Source organism: Mercurialis annua, linkage group LG5, assembly GCF_937616625.2.
Source record: "Mercurialis annua linkage group LG5, ddMerAnnu1.2, whole genome shotgun sequence".
Classification (NCBI taxonomy): domain Eukaryota; kingdom Viridiplantae; phylum Streptophyta; class Magnoliopsida; order Malpighiales; family Euphorbiaceae; genus Mercurialis; species Mercurialis annua.
Genome location: NC_065574.1, coordinates 45,750,646 through 45,769,051, shown reverse-complemented (window position 1 = coordinate 45,769,051; position 18,406 = coordinate 45,750,646). Strand labels below are relative to the sequence as shown.

At 33.5% G+C, this 18,406-nt stretch overlaps 3 protein-coding genes and 1 long non-coding RNA gene across 4 annotated transcripts; 1 reads left to right on the top strand and 3 right to left on the bottom strand.

The window, feature by feature from the left end:
• Positions 1-10,637: 10,637 nt before the first annotated feature.
• On the bottom strand, positions 10,638-11,708 carry LOC126681943 (uncharacterized). The gene has a single exon (XM_050377498.1). It carries the CDS (start codon positions 11,706-11,708, stop codon positions 10,638-10,640), a length of 1,071 nt encoding a protein of 356 aa, XP_050233455.1.
• A 149-nt stretch (positions 11,709-11,857) lies between these two features.
• LOC126681941 (uncharacterized) lies at positions 11,858-13,012 on the bottom strand. Its single transcript, XM_050377497.1, has 2 exons — positions 12,128-13,012; positions 11,858-11,992 (listed from the first exon to the last, which is right to left on the bottom strand). Exons 1-2 carry the CDS (start codon positions 13,010-13,012, stop codon positions 11,858-11,860), a joined length of 1,020 nt encoding a protein of 339 aa, XP_050233454.1.
• A 967-nt stretch (positions 13,013-13,979) lies between these two features.
• Positions 13,980-14,579, bottom strand: LOC126681940 (uncharacterized). The gene is made up of 2 exons (XM_050377496.1): positions 14,481-14,579; positions 13,980-14,393 (listed from the first exon to the last, which is right to left on the bottom strand). Exons 1-2 carry the CDS (start codon positions 14,577-14,579, stop codon positions 13,980-13,982), a joined length of 513 nt encoding a protein of 170 aa, XP_050233453.1.
• A 766-nt stretch (positions 14,580-15,345) lies between these two features.
• Positions 15,346-17,846, top strand: LOC126682524 (uncharacterized). Its single transcript, XR_007641461.1, has 2 exons — positions 15,346-16,046; positions 17,614-17,846. It is a non-coding gene; the product is annotated as an uncharacterized LOC126682524 (long non-coding RNA).
• Positions 17,847-18,406: the final 560 nt, after the last annotated feature.

Genomic DNA, 18,406 nt, shown 5'->3' with positions numbered 1-18,406 from the left:
GGTTAAAGCATAATTAGCCGTAAATAGCCTATAAAAATCCAAAATAAATTGTAATATAAGTTTAGAAATTGAACTATTTACAATATTTTAGAAGTTTATAGGTCAATTTGTAAATTTGCAGACTAAAATTGACCATATCCACTCATAGGGTCCCAAAACCTTTTTTAATACTTTCGGCCATCAAAATAATCTTTTAGCACCATTTTAGTTAGGCACTAAAAACATCTACAATGAACTCTTTTTTAGTTTAAAACTTTTTATTATAAAAAATGTAAACGAAAAAAATTATTCCAATAGACTCTATTATTAAAAATGAAAATAGAGAGTCAATTTGACTCTCTATATCTAGAGAGTCAAACTAGTTCTGTATATATTAAAAATTACGTGTATATTTATTTATCAATTATCTTTTCACTACTCTTTTATTTAAAAAAAATCTCTCATATTTTTTTTTCTATCATCTTCTTCAGGCTATTAATAACCCATGTCCCCTGATCTTTAGGAGTACGTGCACAAAACCCCCTGAAGTTTAAAAACGGACATTAAACCTCTTGATTTTTGTGGCGGTACTCACAAAATCCCCTAAACCTAAATATAACCAACATACCCCTGGCGCCGTCTTTTCAGTCAGCTGTCAGTCTTTAAAAAAAAACTGACGGCGCCACATCAGCTGCCACGTCAGCAAAATACCATAAAAATTCAAAAACTCAAAATACCCATAATTTAATATAAAAAAGACAAAAAAAAAAACAAATCAACCCAATCTAATCTAAACCATTTGATTAAACACAACAATCAACCCAACCATCACCCCCACTCAACCACCCGCTGCCGGAAAATTTTCCAGTCATCTTTCGCTCAGAGAAGATGACCAGAAAATTTTCCGACGGTGGTGGGGTGGCGGCGACGGTTGGGTGGGGTGGTTTGGGTTTGAACAGGTGGTTGGATTTTGGGTTGAGTTTTTTGATTTAATCAGATATTATATTTAGGGGTGTTTTGGGTATTTTAATTTTTTTTGTCTTTTGATAACGTGTCAACTGACACATGGCGCTGCCAATTTTTTTTTTTTTTTTTGTTTTAAAAGATAGCCGCCAAACAAAAGACTGCACCAGGGGTATTTTCGTCCATAAGCGCCGTGGTGAGCGCCGCCATAAAAATCAGGGGGTTTAGTGCCCGTTTTTAAACTTCATAGGGTTTTGTGCACGTACCCTTAAAGGTCAGAGACCATGGGGTGATTAATAGCCTCTTCTTCAATACTCCCTCCGTCCCGTAAAAATAGAAAAAGTACCCATTTTACAAGAATTAAGAAAGTAGTTATTTATAGATAATTTGTGATAATTTGTCTACATTACTCTTTGTACTTTATTAGTTATGTACATTTCCCAAACTCACTCTACTAATTATAGCACTTACAACTCATTTGTTTATCTTTTCAAAATATGCATTTAATGTTTTATGATAAGCATGTAGGGGTATTTTGATAATTTTTGACTTAACTAACTCTACTTTTTCTATTTTTATGGAACAAAAAAGGTGTTAATTTTTCTATCTTTATGGGACGGAGGGAGTATAATTCTTTTAATTTTTTTTCTTATTTTCATTAATTGTCAAACTAATATGTTTCTATCTTTTCATCAAGAAAATACACAATATTTATCAACATAGCAAACAAAAGAAAATCCATATTTCAGCTTTCATGTTAGCTTATAGCATGTTTTACTGAATATTATTGAAAGTAAAATTAAAGTGGAAGGTATAAATTCATACTTCTTTATTCTTCCAAATCTTAATTGACTGAATCCATATTTTATTTGTCTTTTTACCTTTGCTCAACCTATTTCAAAGTCCAGAACTACCACTATCGACACACACTTAATTTCTAGGGATCAATTCGGTGCAATTTTAATTTTTTCATAACATTAAAGATCCAAAATTTTTTCCTTAAAAAAGGACCCAATTTTTTAAAAAAAATTTAGAGCTTAAAAATAGATATTTGAATATGAATGTCATGTGAAAACAAAAAAAAATATTGAAGGTGATGATCTTTGTGATTAGTGATTGATATTATAAGAGATTTTCAAAAGTGAGTTTGCGGTTTTAACGATGGCAAAATTAAGACAGAATTAAGTTGAAGAAGGTGAGGTTGGAAAATGTGATGGTATGACATAAAATTATCAAGAGAAAAAGTTATAGGGATGACAGAAAAATAAAAAATAATAAAAAGAGAAAAACAAATCTAATTTATCTAATAATCTACAGAGTCCATTAAGGAGAGACTAAATTTTTACTCTTTATTATTTAAAGATGCTCTTTATCTATTTAAAAATGCTCTTTAAAGTAGAGAGTGTTGTTGGAGATGCTCTAAGTTTAAATTCAAATTTAAATAAAATAATAGTAATTTTAACTAATACTAACACCTAAAAACCTATTACTTAACACTTTTTCACCATTCTTTTATATCTAAAACTCTAACTAACAGAATTCAAAATCAACTTAACCTCTAGGTAGATAGAATCCTAACCTAACCACTAGGCATCCTAGCTAAAGGTGACATCGGCCGGACTAGAAGCACAAAAATCAAACACATATACCCTAGAAACACTCTAGTTTTGGCCGAGCCCCATCACCATACACACACACGCACACAAACCAGTCCAGAAAATAAGCTAAGACGCTTCATATTCTCAAGAACGTATTGATGCATACAGATCCGAAGCTGGATTCTACATCCGAATCACCAGAAAACGAGCAAGGGACTTAGAATGATACTTCTAAGGACCGAATATTCAGTTCTTTATCACTCTTTTCATGTTTATTTTAGATCTCTTAGATCCCATAAATCTAGGATGCATGCTTAGATTTACTTTCAGTATAACTGCCATGAATTGCCATAAATTGCCATAATTGCTTTGTTTAGTATCCTTGCCATGCAAAATTGATTTAGAAGCATGTTTAGGGATATTTATACGTGTTGTTATAATCGCATGTTGATATTGTTTTATCCAAACACTTAGAATACATGTTTCTAGCATAGTTAGCCATGATTGGCATGTTTGTTGCGTTTCTCGCTGTTTTTCCATGATTTCCATGAAAGCAGTTTAGAAGCATGTATTTAGAGTGTTTAATTCGATTTTAGACAATGTGTTTCAATCCTTGTATCTTTTAGTACGTTTTCCCTTGCGTTTTGACTGTTCTTTTAGCATTTTTGCATGAAACCAATAAGCCAAACGACGAACTCCTTTGACCTATATAGAAGTGGTGCAACCGCCACTTTAAAGTGGGGCCATGGCGCCACTATGGCACCAATCCGTTGCCACGGCGCCACTGATTCTTCCTCCCAAATCTTTGTTACGTAGTTTGCGCACTATTTTTGTGTTCCGGGTTCGTTTGAACTCGGAATTGGGCCTGGTTTGTGGCCACGGTTTTGTAATTAGTTGTAGAATCTATTTATGTGCTGTAATGGATCAATCCAAATTAATTTCTCAGAAGCCTAAAATTGTAATTGTCGTGCCAGCCGAGCATTGAAGCCCAAGCCCGCTAGGGACAACAGCTTCCAGAAGCAATTCCAGGTTCGTTTGAACTTGGAATCGATCGGAGTTTAAACCATTAGATCTGTATCGATGATATAAAAAAGTTTCATGTTCTGCCCGAGTTCCGGTTCCGAACACACTAACAGTCAAATTGCATCGAGTGATAGGTACTCCGGTCAACGAGGTTAAAAAGTATTCTTAACCTTGCATGTTTACCACCTGCTTATTTATACGTTGAAATTGTTTAATCGATTTCCAAAAGCATGCCAAATATAAACATTAACAAGCTAAAGTATTAACCACATTAACTTAGCAATCAAATCAAACAAATTCAGCAAATCACTTAGACATCTTAGGACTGCCAAGGAAAATATAATTAGAGATTGTATAGGATTTCAAGATGACTTAAAAATACAGTTAATCTCACTTGGACATACAATTTTAGGATTATGCATGTAAATTGATCTAGACCAACTTATTTGATAGAAACCACCAAGTTTAGATGTATGCTTAGGAGTATTTCCTACGTGCCTCAAATGTCATAATCGAGTCATGTGCGCGTCTTATATGGGTCCATTTACTGCTTTCATATGTTTTTAATTTCTATCAAATTATACCGTGAACCGCATGAATGTTGAGATGAAATAATCAAATATGTCTAGTAAATAAACCAGTAACTGATAAGCCAAGCACACGAGTCTCGGGGAGGTCCACGAACTCGGTCTTTTGGTTTGGCATACGATAATCTTACTCATAAGCCAATAAGGTTATCCAGTCGATATACAAGGCATTTCCTAGTTGAACTAGGTGGCTACTCCATTATTCAAACCCTTCCAGATCCGAAGTCAACCATAAGCCGGGGCGAGCGGCCCTCGCATCCCGCTCCGCTCACAGTGGCGACTCCACTGGGGATGATAAAGTCAACTGTTTTTAAAACATAAATATAAAAACGTTTTCATAATTGTTTTCAAAAACGGTCTCCATGGACCTAAACCGCACGGCTTGCGCCTTATCAATCAATAATTTACTTACAAGACATATTCGCACCTTTTGCATTGCATTAGACAAATTTCTATTCTCACCTATTCTCTAAGAGACCCTACATCAGCCCCGATGCTCATAGCCGCTCTCACATCCCAGCGTTGTATTCCAACATCCAGAACGTCTTATGCAGAGCATTATCACTCACAGCCAGTAATTGGGTCGCTTGTACTCATGATTGAGGAGATCCATCAAAGGTATATATGTCCGTGGGAGCCTTAAACCGGTTACTACCAATACCCAACGACTTAGCCCTCATGCACTCAGCCTAGACAGTACCCTCTAGAAAAACACACAATATAATGTGTGTATTGCAAGCATAAATGTCAATGTAAGAATTCCAAATCCATTCTATAAAGATTACTATTTCAATCTCAGTCTTAGGTCTGGCCTAACATTTTCCAGTTTTCAAAACCAAATTTTAAAAAAACATCATGTTAGGCTAGACCTAAATACAAACTTCGATTAAGTAAAAATCCTTTACTTAGTTAACCCTCTAATATCTAGTCCATTCAAGTGTCTATCCATACACTTGCCTAGCCGCCAGACTAAATAATTTCCCAGATTTTAAACTGGATCGACATGTCCACTTTTTATGTTTGCACACCTTCAAAAAGGGACAAATAATTCTTACACTTATTACTGCCACTTGTCCGTTTAGAACTACTAAAGAGAGTTTGTAGGTATACGTCGACCTTTGTATTGCGATGCAAGGGTCCAGACCAAAAATTCTAGAAATGAGACCTCGCCCGGAATACGTGTGCGGGAGGAATAAAGTTGGACGGGACAATGTGTCTCCGTGATATCAACTATTTTATGTGTTAAGTGCTACGTGCTATGTGCTACGTGTTAACTAACCTTGCATATCATAAGCATGCATATCATGCATCCAGAATGTCATGCATCATGTACTAACCCTTTGTGGATACAACCATCCCATCAGTTGCTCTTACGGTTACACATCCAACATCCAAGATGTCAAGCATCGGTCAGTGTTTAGCTGGAGCCAAGACTTGAAAGCAACCAAAAGCAGAAATTGTGCACCAGATGAAACGAGAAATGAGGGATCTCCCCTACATTCTAGAGCCATCCAAGAAAAAGGGTAAAAGACAGAAGTGTAAAGAAGGGTTCTCAAATCCAACTAGAAGGGAGAATGATGAATATCAAGCAGTCTCAAAGACCAACGACAGATTCCAAATTAGGAAAGGCAATCACCGAAGTTTTTAGGAAGCTAGTGGAGGATGGTCATATAGAACCACTATCAACAGAGGAATTATGTGAGTATCATAAGAAGTTCCGCCACTCTACAGAGCAGTGGACAAACTTGAAGCATGCTAATCAAGATTTGATAGAGAGAGGAAGCTTCAAAGTCCTTACGGAAACCACCGGCAGAGACGTTACTATGAGGGAATAATTAACAGTTATCAAAGATGACATGATTGTTGAATTGAGGGCCGAGATGGAAGCCTTTAAGCGTTAAATGAAGAATGAAGTCATGGATATGTTTGGAACTATGAGCAAAGGACCCATTACACTGGAGCCTATCATCAATGCACAATATATAGTTCGAAAGAAAATCTAGAAAAGTTCGAGTGTACTGAAAGTTACTGGTAGGAAATTCTCTAAACTCAAAAAACTCCCATGTGTCATATTTAAAGAGTTAAAAGCTTTAGACTTAATGAGTCCAATAACAGTGAAGAGGGTTCCCGACCCAAGTCGTACGAGATTTGTCGCAAACGCATACTGCAACCTACATCAAATTGAAGGCCATCATACAGATCATTGCATCATTATCCAGCATAAGATTCGAAACCTAATCGACAATAGGATCATTTCAAAACCTTGACGTGATAAAAGTGGCGACCTCACCCATGTTTGGGGCATTCAGAGATCTGTTCTCTTGAACAATTTAACTTGTTTTCTAGTTTTATTCATTTTTCGCATTCGAACATTTGAGAACAGTTTATTTACATGATATGTTCAAGTCCCAAAGTCGACGATGAACTCCAAGTTTTCTCATTTATGTGATTTCTTGCCTGATGGGCATGTTATTTTCAATCACTTTTCATATGCTTGTGTGATAAAATAGAGCTATTTGGATAATCCATTCAATAATTAGTATAAGAAAGTGAACAAACTTCCAGAGATAATTCAATATCAATGGGTCCTACTCCTGACAAAATGTGAGCCAATCTAACTGTCTCAAAAAGGACAGTGGCCTGCTCTTGGGTTTTGGCCTACTAGCCAAAACGATTTGGCCATAAAAAGTTTTACGAAGGGGAGGCACACGTTAAAACGGACTGTCTAGCCCGGATAAGACACCATCAACGAAGTCCACCGTTAGCAGCTGCCCAATAACCTATCTTGGAGCGGGATGGTCTAAGTAGTGAGAGACGAAGTTCACTAGAATTCCTCCTTTGGATTATTTATAGGAGTAGAAATACTTCTATATTTGGGTATGTTTTTGATATGGTGATTGTATGTTTATATTGTTTTTAGGCTTATTTAGACAGTTATCATTACTATGAGCGGTTTAGGGAGAATGTGAAATTATGGCGTATATTGGAGCATTTTGGATGTATATCAAAGGTTTTCAAACATTGGAGCAAATAAGAGCGGAGTCGGGAAGCAAAAAGCGTGAATTTAGGATATCTACAAAGGTGAACGAACGTGCATCCCCTTGAGCAACAATGTTAACGAACGTGCAAAATTCCGAAGTGAATTAAAGTTTTGAGGTTGAAAAAAGCAAGATTTGGATAAGTTAAGGGGTGCACAAACGTGCACTTCCAAGATTATCAAGTGCACGGTCGTGCAAAAACGCCGAAGAGAAATTCAGTTTTTAGCATCGAAAGGAAGAAATTTTTGACCAAGTACTAGGGTGCACGAACGTGCACCCACACGGCATAAGATGGTGCACGAATGTGCACCACATCAAAAATAGAAGTGCACGATCGTTCAAGGCATTGCATGGTTGTGCAACTTGCTGGAAACTGTAATTTAAAAAGACAAAAATGTTCGTATTCAACGTCGGACTCCACGAAACTCAAGGGCACTTCTGGGTTGTCATCTTAACTCGACCTAATATCATGATGGGAGCCAGGAGCCGTATAAATACTCAGTTTAGACATCAAACAAAGGCCTGCGTAGTTTTGTTTTCGGCAAAAATCCTAGTTTTAGCGTAACATTCATTAGTATTGTTCTTCGATTATTATTTGTTGGATTTTTTTATGTTAGATTGTATTCGAATAAGGTACTATTGATTTTAATTTCATCTTTAGTTTTTTATTTCAATTTTGATATGAATTCCTTATACTTTCTCTTGGTTTTATCTATGATTAGACATAGCTAAACTCATCGTGGAAATTATTAATTAGATTTATGTCTGTTTAGTTTAATTGGATTTGTGGATCGTTGTTGTTTCTACATTTTAATTATTGTTCTTAATGCTTGAATTTATTTGGCCAGTTAATTCATTGCCCTATGTTTTTGTTTTACCTTGAGAGAGTGAAATTGCAATAGATCAATATAATTAAAAAAAGTAGGAGTTAATTGCACGAGAGTGACTTAGCGAGTACGTGTTCTTAGGGTTCACTTAATTAAGGTCAATTGATTAGTATTTTAGATTAATTATTGTGCGAGAGTGAGTAATTTTCCTGCTTATTAATTTGTTGCCTGTTTTTGCTTGCAATTGCTCGAGAGAGAGAATCTTAGATGCTTTATATTAGTCTGAACCATAGTAGAACAACCAATCTAATTTGATTGAACATCATATTGAGAGTTAATAATTTCTGCTTTTTCCATTATTGTTTAATCCATTTTAATTCAGCTTTGGTTTATTTTAATTATAATCATTTAATTCTGTCTTTTAAATTAATTGTTTCAATCAAAATTATCTTCTTGACTATTCAAATGTCAAACTGAGTATTGTGACTGGGTGTATTTAGTAGCTTTCTCTATGAGTACAATTTTGAATTCATAGTCTATATTACAAGTTGGCGTACGTTCACTTGCGTATTTTTACCAACAATTATCAGTGAATGATTGTCACGACCCAAAATCACATATCGTGAACAGTGCTAGGGTATGGGAGTGGTATCTCCGAAACCAGTAGCTAGCCTCGCGGATAACATATACAAACATATAAAACCTGCAAAGAAACCAATGCTCGGGGGCAACCGAGACTCCAATCTAAGTCTAGCAGTTCATATAAACAATTTATATAACCAAAATGCTCGTCACAAACCCGAGACTCCAACAGCACGCCAATAATATAGATAATCGAAATTTAAAGTATAACATGCCAACATCAAAATAAAACAGTCGGACCAATCCGACAAACCAAAGTATAGATAAACTATATGATAAACTACTTATACTGCGGTCTAAGAGTTAAAATAGTTTGACTAGTTTTATTGAAATCAAAGAAACCTCTGAAGAATGAAAAAAGCCAGAGATCAACCTAAAGTTCATCAAAATCATAAACCTGGAAATGGAGAAAACAACGGGGTCAGATATACTGAGATGAGTTCATATACTATTTTATATTTATTAAGTGAAACTCTTTAAAATCATAAAACTCATTCATACTAATATATATAGCACTATGGAAATGGTATTGAAATGAAACCCAAAGTAGGTGTGACGAATCATAACCAAATCCCTAAGTAGACGGGAATAAATTCTCGCCAATCCCAAAGTAAGCTAGACATTTGTCAGCCGAATTTATAGAACTTATCAGTGCACACAGTCTCGATAATGCCTATCGAGTAGCTCGTTCCAACCCAGTTCCATAATCATTCGAATCTATATACTAAAATACATAACGCGGTAAATAGCACTACGAACTCACTGTTTGCGAAACCACGTAAATATTCTGGCTAGCAAATTAACCTTGCGCTGACTCCGAAGCACGAGCAGATGACGGGTCTAAAAACAAGGCACAAGTTAAAATCAATTCAACCCATAACTCTAAGAATACTAGATACCACATAGGACTAGTATCTCAAACCACAAGTCAAAGTATAATATACATACATACCAAAATCAAATAAAAAGTTAAGCTCAGTTGAGTTCTCGCTTTAAAACAATATCTGAAATACTCACCTAACTTAGTTAAAATAATTAAGTGGGTTTGCCGAGTTACCACAAATACGAGCTTAACCTTACATGCCGGGCGATCCAAGTTTAATCCGACCCAAACATATACCAAAGTTTAAAAGTCCGGAAAGCCTTTAACGTAAAACTTAAATCATTTAGAACAATAGAACTCAATATAGCTTAGCAAAACAACAATCTATTTAACAACAATGCTAATACTTAGCCACGATTTGGCAAAACCACCCAGTAGACACAAGTGTGCCAACACTCATTAATTTATTAAGATAAGCTATATATCATACATGAATCCAAAATATCAATCCAACTCAAATTTAAGGTCATGCCACAAGACTTAAACAATTCAACTCGCAGTTTAGCCAAAAAAATTGCCTAAACGCGCCAAGACATGCATCCATTGATCCAAAACACGTGACCTCTGATTATAAACCATATAAACATCATCTAAATAATCTTAGGACAGTAGGTATGTCATTTTAAAACATTTAATTTTATACAACACTTGAAATCCATAAAATCAACATTTGCCGCAATTTCAACTAAAAACCATCGAGAGCATGCCAAAGGAATGATACAAACATTTAGATCATATTATAAACACCAAAATCATCCAACTTATCATACATATCAATAACTTAAACATGGAATCTCAATTCCATAGGTCTAATACACCAATTCCATTAAAATCGCACATAAGCCATCAAAACTCTAACTTTAAAGAATCATGTCAAACGATTATCAAAACACTTCACATTAGATTACATATGGCAAAACAAAAAAATTAAACATTTAAGATCAGTAGCATAAGCATGGCATATCAATCATATCGATTCCAATCACAAAAACCTTAAAACATGCAATTTCTAGGCAAACTGATGAACAACGAATCAACATGGCATAAGGGTTAGTAAAACATACCTAGAGATGATGTACAATAAGATAATAATAGTATTAAACAATAAGCCATTGGATCCTGGACTTTTGCTTGTAGAAACTCTCTTCACTTCTAAGCAAGCTTCTTAATTGAGAAACCATAGCTCTTTCTTCCTCTAACAGAGAGCTATTGAGGGGATCCCGCTGAATGTCTTTCTGCAGCTTCTCTAAGTGCTCTCTATGAGTTATAACCCTTTGAGAGATACCAGTGTAGCACTTTTTATTCAGCTTAATGAACCTTTGCTTGATAGTATTTAACTTCTTGATACTTTTGAACATGGTATAACCTTGGTAGCTCTTACTCCACTCTTCTTCTATAATCCTGTTATGCTCAGGATTTTGAGCCCACAAGTTTAGGTATCTGAAGTTACTTCTTCTGTTATTTTTAGCTTTATCCATAACCACATAGATAGGGCTATGGTCAGATAGCCCATTGGGTAAAGCTCCATAATAAGAATTTTGATAGTGATCTTGCCACTCAACATTGGTAAGAGCTCTATCAATTCTCCTCCAAATCCTGTTGTTATCTACTTGATTATTACTCCAAGTATAATAACTCCATATACTCCTCATTTCTTTAAGCCCAATACTTGCCATGCAGTCAGCCATTTCATTCAAGTGATGCAGGTTCAAACTATTCCCCCCGCATCTGTCTTTTTCACTCATAACCGCATTAAAATCTCCCTGAATAATCCAAGGGCCATCTATCCTTGAAATAGAAATAAGATTCTGCCAAAGCTTTTTCCTCTTATTAATGTCATTTGCACCATAAATGGCAGTCCAGTAAAACTCTTCCTCCCCAACATCAATCTTACAATGGATAATCTTATCAGACTTAAAAATCAGATCAACTTTAACTTTATTCCTATAAACCACCCAGATTTTCCATATCTCAGAGTGCTCATAATTATTGATAATACTCCAATCTTGTAAATTCATCTTTTTCCAAACTTTGTCAAAGTTAGGGACTCTCATCCTAGTCTCTAACAAACCAGCAATCATCACCTTCTTATTAACAAGCAGCTTATGCACGTTTGCCTGCTTCAGAGGGTCATTAAGCCCTCTGATATTCCAACTAATTGAATTCATCTTCCTCTATCCTGAGGCTTAATAAGCCTCTTGGATGGACCTTTTTCTATAGGTTCTTTAAAAATCACAGGAGTCTTAGTGCTCATACCTGAAACTTTTCCTTCTGTTCTTTGTACTTCCATGTTTTTTGTAACCCCCATTTTGTTCTTCTATTTTCTGTTAGTGACTAGCTGAAAACCATCCTCACTAATCCCTTTTGGAGGGGTAGCATTCTGAGCTTGAGTGATCTCCTTTGGCTTTATCTCCTCCTGAATTTGAGTGTTCTCCTTAGGCTTTATCTCCTCCTGAACAACACTCATAACCTCCAGCTCTACCTTAGTATTACTGTTTCCTTCACTAATGGTCACTACTTCCCCCGTAATTTTAGCAATTCAAATTTCCTTCTGCTCACAATTTCTATGACCCAATTTCTTACAAACAGAGCATAGAACTAGTTTCCATTCATAATCCACAGCTTGATTCAGGATCTCCCCATCTGTATCTTTGATAATAATTATATCTGGAAAAATTTCATTCAACCTCATTTCAATTAGGACTCTAGCATAAGTGAGTTTTGATCTATCCCTTGTGCATCTATCTGCAAATAAAGGTTTTCCTAAGGTACTAGCTATAGTAATCAAGGATTCATCACTCCAAAATTCCCAAGGGAGCAAAGGAAACTTGACCCAAACCGAAACTAAAGCCCCTTTCTCAATTTCAAAAGTCATCTTCCTCTTCCACTCTTGAAGCAATAGAGGATGGCTATCGAAGGTAATTGGCCCATCAGCCATAGCCTGGATCTTCCCCTCTTCTGACTCAAAAACAAACGCAAAAAGATTTGATTTAATCTGATGAAAATTGATTAGCCCTAATTTCCCCCATCGATTTTTTATGAAGCTCTGCAACTTGTAGAATCTGGGATTTAAACCATACACACACCCTAAAACAACATACTTCCATCTATCCACTTCATTAAGAATATCATCTTCCTGAATTTTTGCCACTCTCACTCCGTTATTTATCACCGGAGGAATATATTTCAGACCACAATCTGGGTTTTTCTGTCGATTTGTTTTCACAAGATCGACCCATTTCCTCACTTCTTTAGTACTCGATTTTTCTTCACTGTTATCTTCATCTGCATCTTCTTTAGCATCACTAGCCTTAGCTTCTGCAATTTCATTTTCTATAACCCTAGGAGCTGTATTAGGTTCTATTTCTGCTTTATCTACCTTCTGTACTTCTTCGTTAACCTTTGGACTTTCATTCCCTTTAACAATCTTGAGAGTTTGGATGTTGGCTCTCTTCCCTTGCTTCTTCGCCATGGAGACGGCGTAGGATAGCAAAAATGCTTATAATGCGCTGAGAAAGTTTAGGAGAGAGAAAACCATGGAATTGTTTACTATATCATTTTTTAATATATAAAATTATTTTAATTATTTTAAAATACTCTAATCGTTTATAAATTATGTAAAATTATTTTATTAATATTAAAAAAAACTATAATTTAATAATTGTTTAGAATAAATCATAAATTTATCAAACAAAATATAAATAAGTTTAAATTAAATATTTGTTCTTATAAAAATAATTATTACTATTTTTATCAAATATTATATAATATAATATATTTTTAATTTAATAGATACAAATAAAAATTATACCATTACGGTCATTTTATATATAAACAAAAATAGCTTATCAAATTTCACCAAACTCGTATGTTCTATCAGCTATCATCAGAAACAGCTAACAGCTACTAGTTATAAGAAACAACTAAACCAAAAATAACAATTCTAAGACCATCTCCAACCCATACCTATTTTTGGGTTTGGGTCATGATTTTCAACTCCAACCCATACCTACTTCCCACCCCATTTCTTTGTTTGTGAATAGTAGCAACCCACTTCTTGGTATGCACTATTCACACAAACCCATTTTTTGATTAATTGGATATTTACTTTTTAATTACAATTTATATAGCTAACTTTGCAAATGTTCATTTTGGTCCAACTTTTCATTAAATACCAATTAAATTTTTATTAATGTAATCCAAATTATTTTTATAGGTAAAAATAAAATAAATAAAATAAATTCTTTAAATTAAATACATAAAATTTAAACAACATATTTTTTATTTAAACATAAAAATTACGTTACATTAAACATAAACATTACATTATATTAAACATTAAAGCGGGTAGATAAATATTATAATTAAACTAATCCTAGAACGGAAATTAACATAATAGTTAATAAACAACATTAAACATTAAAATTAAAATTATTTAATTAATAATCTGGTAAATTGCCCCTCGATCCACCAATATCATGAAAATATTGGCTAAAATTATCTTGTTGCGGTGACATTTGTTGCTGCTCTCTTTTTTGAATTATTTTCTCTTGCTCAGCTTGAGTAATGGCCCGAATTCTCGGATTAGAAATAGTATTCAAGTCTATGAATAATATTTTGTTTTCTTCTTTCTCTTTTCGAAAGAGAAATTGCTCGTTTTGCATTTTCATTTGTTCTTGCCTATCCGAACCGGACTTTTCAAGCAACTCTATAACCTTATCATTTTGTTCTTTAATGCTAACAATAGTAGAAAATTGCTCGGCCATTTTTCTCTTCAATTTAGCTTTTTTGACTCCAATGGGCCGTGAAGAACCACCAATATTATGATCTTCTAAATTATCAGAAAATGGTGACTACTCGGGAGATTTCGGTATTTGAGATTCAGAAGGAGAATATTCGGACTCGGATAAAATATTGTTGAAACGTGGTAATCGATGAACTTGTCTTGTACTATTGTTGTTATCCTTAAATTTTTCAAAATCTTTTATAGTATGCCACACATGATCAAATTTGAAACCTTTTATAAATAGCGGAGGCATGAAGAAGATTATTTCAATTGTAGTTTTATTATTAATATTTGAATGTAATGTGTTATTTTATTATTAATTTTTAATATAACGTGTTATTATAATTATAATTTTATTGTTTCAATTTTAATTATTATTTATTTTATTTTTTATAATTGGACATTAAATAATATTAAAAAAATTAATATTTAATTTAATATTATTTAAGCATTATTAAATAAATGAATAGATGAGGATGTATGTGTTTAAAATATAAATATAGATGTGAAATGGTAAATGGTTAAATGTAGTAGTATTAAATATAAAAGAGAATATTCTTTTGGTGTGAAAAATGGGGTAATGGGTTGGAGTAAAAACACTGTAGCAAACCTAAAAGTGGGTAAATTGAAACTTAAAAATAGGTTTTGGGTTGGAGATGCCCTAAAGTGTTGCTTCCAATTGATGTCATTTGTTGGATATGAAATAAGTATTTATCAATGGATTGGCCGGTGAAGGATAAGCAAACGTTCTGTTTAGTATAGAAGCAATTGATTTACCAAAACTAATTATTATATTTCTTTTAGTTGAATAGATCGAATTATTAATTTTAATTGAAATTGAATAAACAAAATTTTTAGGAATATAAACATGTAGAACTAGTAAATTAATTCGATAGAAATACGAAATATAATATTAATTCGGTTAAGTAAATTTTTAAAACTTTTTCCCATAATCAAATTAAAAATTTAACGTTCTTAACTATGGATCGGAGCCCGTCTTTTCATTTCGTACTCAAATGCAAATTCTCTTGTGCTGGTTTTTTGACAGTTATAAACAAAGAGGAAATTGCCATTGCCAATGCACTATGATCAGCGTAAATGTATTACTAAGTGTATTAATCTAGTGGTAAAAATATTTCCAAATTTCCTATCAACTCGGAACCGTCTCTCCCATCACGGCCGCTCACACCAACCGCCCCTTCACTGCTGCCACTCTTCGCTGCCGCTTCCCTGTTTGTGTCGCCTTCTCGTTTCTACCGCTAACCACCGTTTCCTTCTCCTCACTTACTCCAGTTGGTGCCATCGCTGCCGATTTCTGTGCAAGAGTAAATTTTTGATGTTTGTGTGAAAGGAAGTAAAGATCGTATTTGAAGGCTTGACAATGCGGAAGGGTCAAGACAGGAAAAGGAATCACACGTCTTCCTTATAATTTTTTGTTGATCTATTTATATTATTAATCTATTTGTGCATGTGTCTTATATTACAAACAAAATTCGTACATCAGAGAGGAAGTTCAATTTCAGTCGAAGGGTAGGTTTTTTTCATCCTCTGCAAACCAGGAAAATTAATCAAATCGATTGTTTCCTTTGGCTTTCTTATTTACCGCCTCCTCCGCGGTGGCTACTCCGTCGGAATCATTGTTCATACTAAGAACTCCAACTTTACTGGTTGCATAAATGTCCATTCTCAAATATACTCCCTCTGTGATCCAAGCAGTAAGGTAATTTTTTCTATTTTTTATTATTTATGTGTGTGCGTTTTTTGTGGGTAATAACTTATATTGAAAGAAGAAATTTTAAGAATATATCATTTTTTTCTCTATAATTTTAATCTATGACCAACTCAGTACCATTCTTCACTGATCCCTTTAGAATTTGAATAACAATCGACATCTTTGTCTTTTTACAGCATTCATCTACTATATTTCCAATTCCATGGATATAAACATCTTTTTGCAATTATTTGGATATTGTACTTTTTTGAATTGATTATTTTCTATAAAATCTAGTGTGTTGGTAAATTATTTTGATCCCAACTCTGTTTATATAACGATCATTCACGAAAACTGAATCTTTCTCTAAAAAAATCTGAATCTTATACTTCATTCAAGAAGAGGAAAAAGTAATATTCATACATTAATTACTGAAAATGAAAATTTTGATTTTAAGAAACAAATGAAGGCCTCCAAATTTGGTTTTTTCTATGAATACAAATATACAATGGTGTTGTGAGTTCTTAGGTTTGTTGTGGTTTAATTAGCTTCGTAAATGTTCTTATATATTCTTTTAATTATAATTTGTTTACTAATTATAATTAAAAATATTTATTTATACTCTCAATTACTTAATTACCGTTGTTGCTTCAAAACTAAAATATGTTCAATTTTTTTTTTTTTCAAATTTCAAACTTTCTTTTAAATAAGTGAATTGCTATAAAAAAAAAATTGATTACATTTTTATTTGGGTTTGTGAGTTTCTCATCATATGTTTTATTATTTATTTTTTCCATTAATTTTTGTAACTTTCAAATCATTAAAAATATCAAAGTGTTTTTTATCACGTTTACTTATGCAAGAGGGGCTTCTCAAATGGCCCCTCTAGCTCACATCCTTCCTCGGCTACCTCATTGGACACCGCTACTGTCAGGTAAGATCGAATTAATTTTATTATTGTTCGTAATTTAAATAATCAGGTATTCTATTATGGTGATTGTTGCTCTGGATGATCTCGACATTTCAATTTTTGCTTTCCTACAAAATCAAGGTAATATTTATAGCACATTAGCCGCTATTAACTGTAAGTAATTTTTTCATTTTTTATTTTATGTTTATTATTCATAATTGCTACCGTTCGTTTAACAAATTATCCATATAATGGTATTTAATTTGTTAAATGAATGTGTAATTGGATGGCTCAAATAGTAGCCGCGAAGTCCACTTTTAGTTCTTTTATTTTAAGAGAGTTTCATCATCTTCATGAGATGACCTTTCTTATTATATATTTATATTGTTATCTTTGGCAAAAAAAAAAAAAAAAATTTGTAAAGTTAAAGTACTCCTTGTGAGGTTAAAGTACTCCTTGTGAGGTTAAAGTACTCCTTGTGAGATTTCATACTCCTTGTGAGGATATTGTACTCCTTGTGAGGTTAAAGTACGTCGATAAAGGCCTTCACCATCTGCAATGGTTAAGATAAGTTCTGATTCTGCAATAATATAATAACAGTCGTCGGTATGTTTTGTATGAAAATTTTGAGTTTTATCACTTATTGTAGTTCTCATTGTTTTTCAGGGATTATATCACCCGAAGTTGCAAAGACTCTGGAATAAGTCGAGAAAGATATTTCATCAATAATAGAAGTCATAATTTTATACCGTTCGCTTACTTTGCACATGTTAAGCGAATGTGTACTTGGATGGCCCATGAAGTGGCTAATAAGTCCTTAAAGCCTCCTTTTTAGGAGTTATTATTGTAATCTCTGTTATCTAGTTCTTTCAAACATTATGTACTTCTATTTACCGAAATTAATACAATTGCTATTTTGCCAAAAAAAAAATTAAAAATTTTATTATCAAATAGAATTAACCAAATTAAGTAAATTTAATCAAAAAACCATTTTAATCTACTGAATGGAAGTATGAAAATTGAATTTGAATCTAAATGTGCACTAAGTGCTGCAACAATTTATTGAAATAATCTAAAGATATGAAAGTTTTGGTGTGGGACTGGAATCAGCATTACGGATATGCATGCAGGCTTTTGTAGAAACCCTAAGTACAGAAAACAGTTGTGTTCTTTCACTGCATCCCTACTGGTGTCCCAATCATGTTAAACTAAAGAATATTTTATTTATTTAATTCCAAATCCTCTGAAATTGACGGAATAATCTGAGACAAGTGCTTTGTGGGTGGGCCAAAGAGATGGGAAAACAAATTAATTATGGATATATAAACTAAAGCAACCGGTTTATGCAGGGTTTTTTTTATTATTGAAGAAAAAGATTTGGAACTTTTGTAGAAAAAATATTAAACCCTCGACCTTGATAAATTCTTTTTTTTTTTGACGAGAACTCACTCTATTGAAC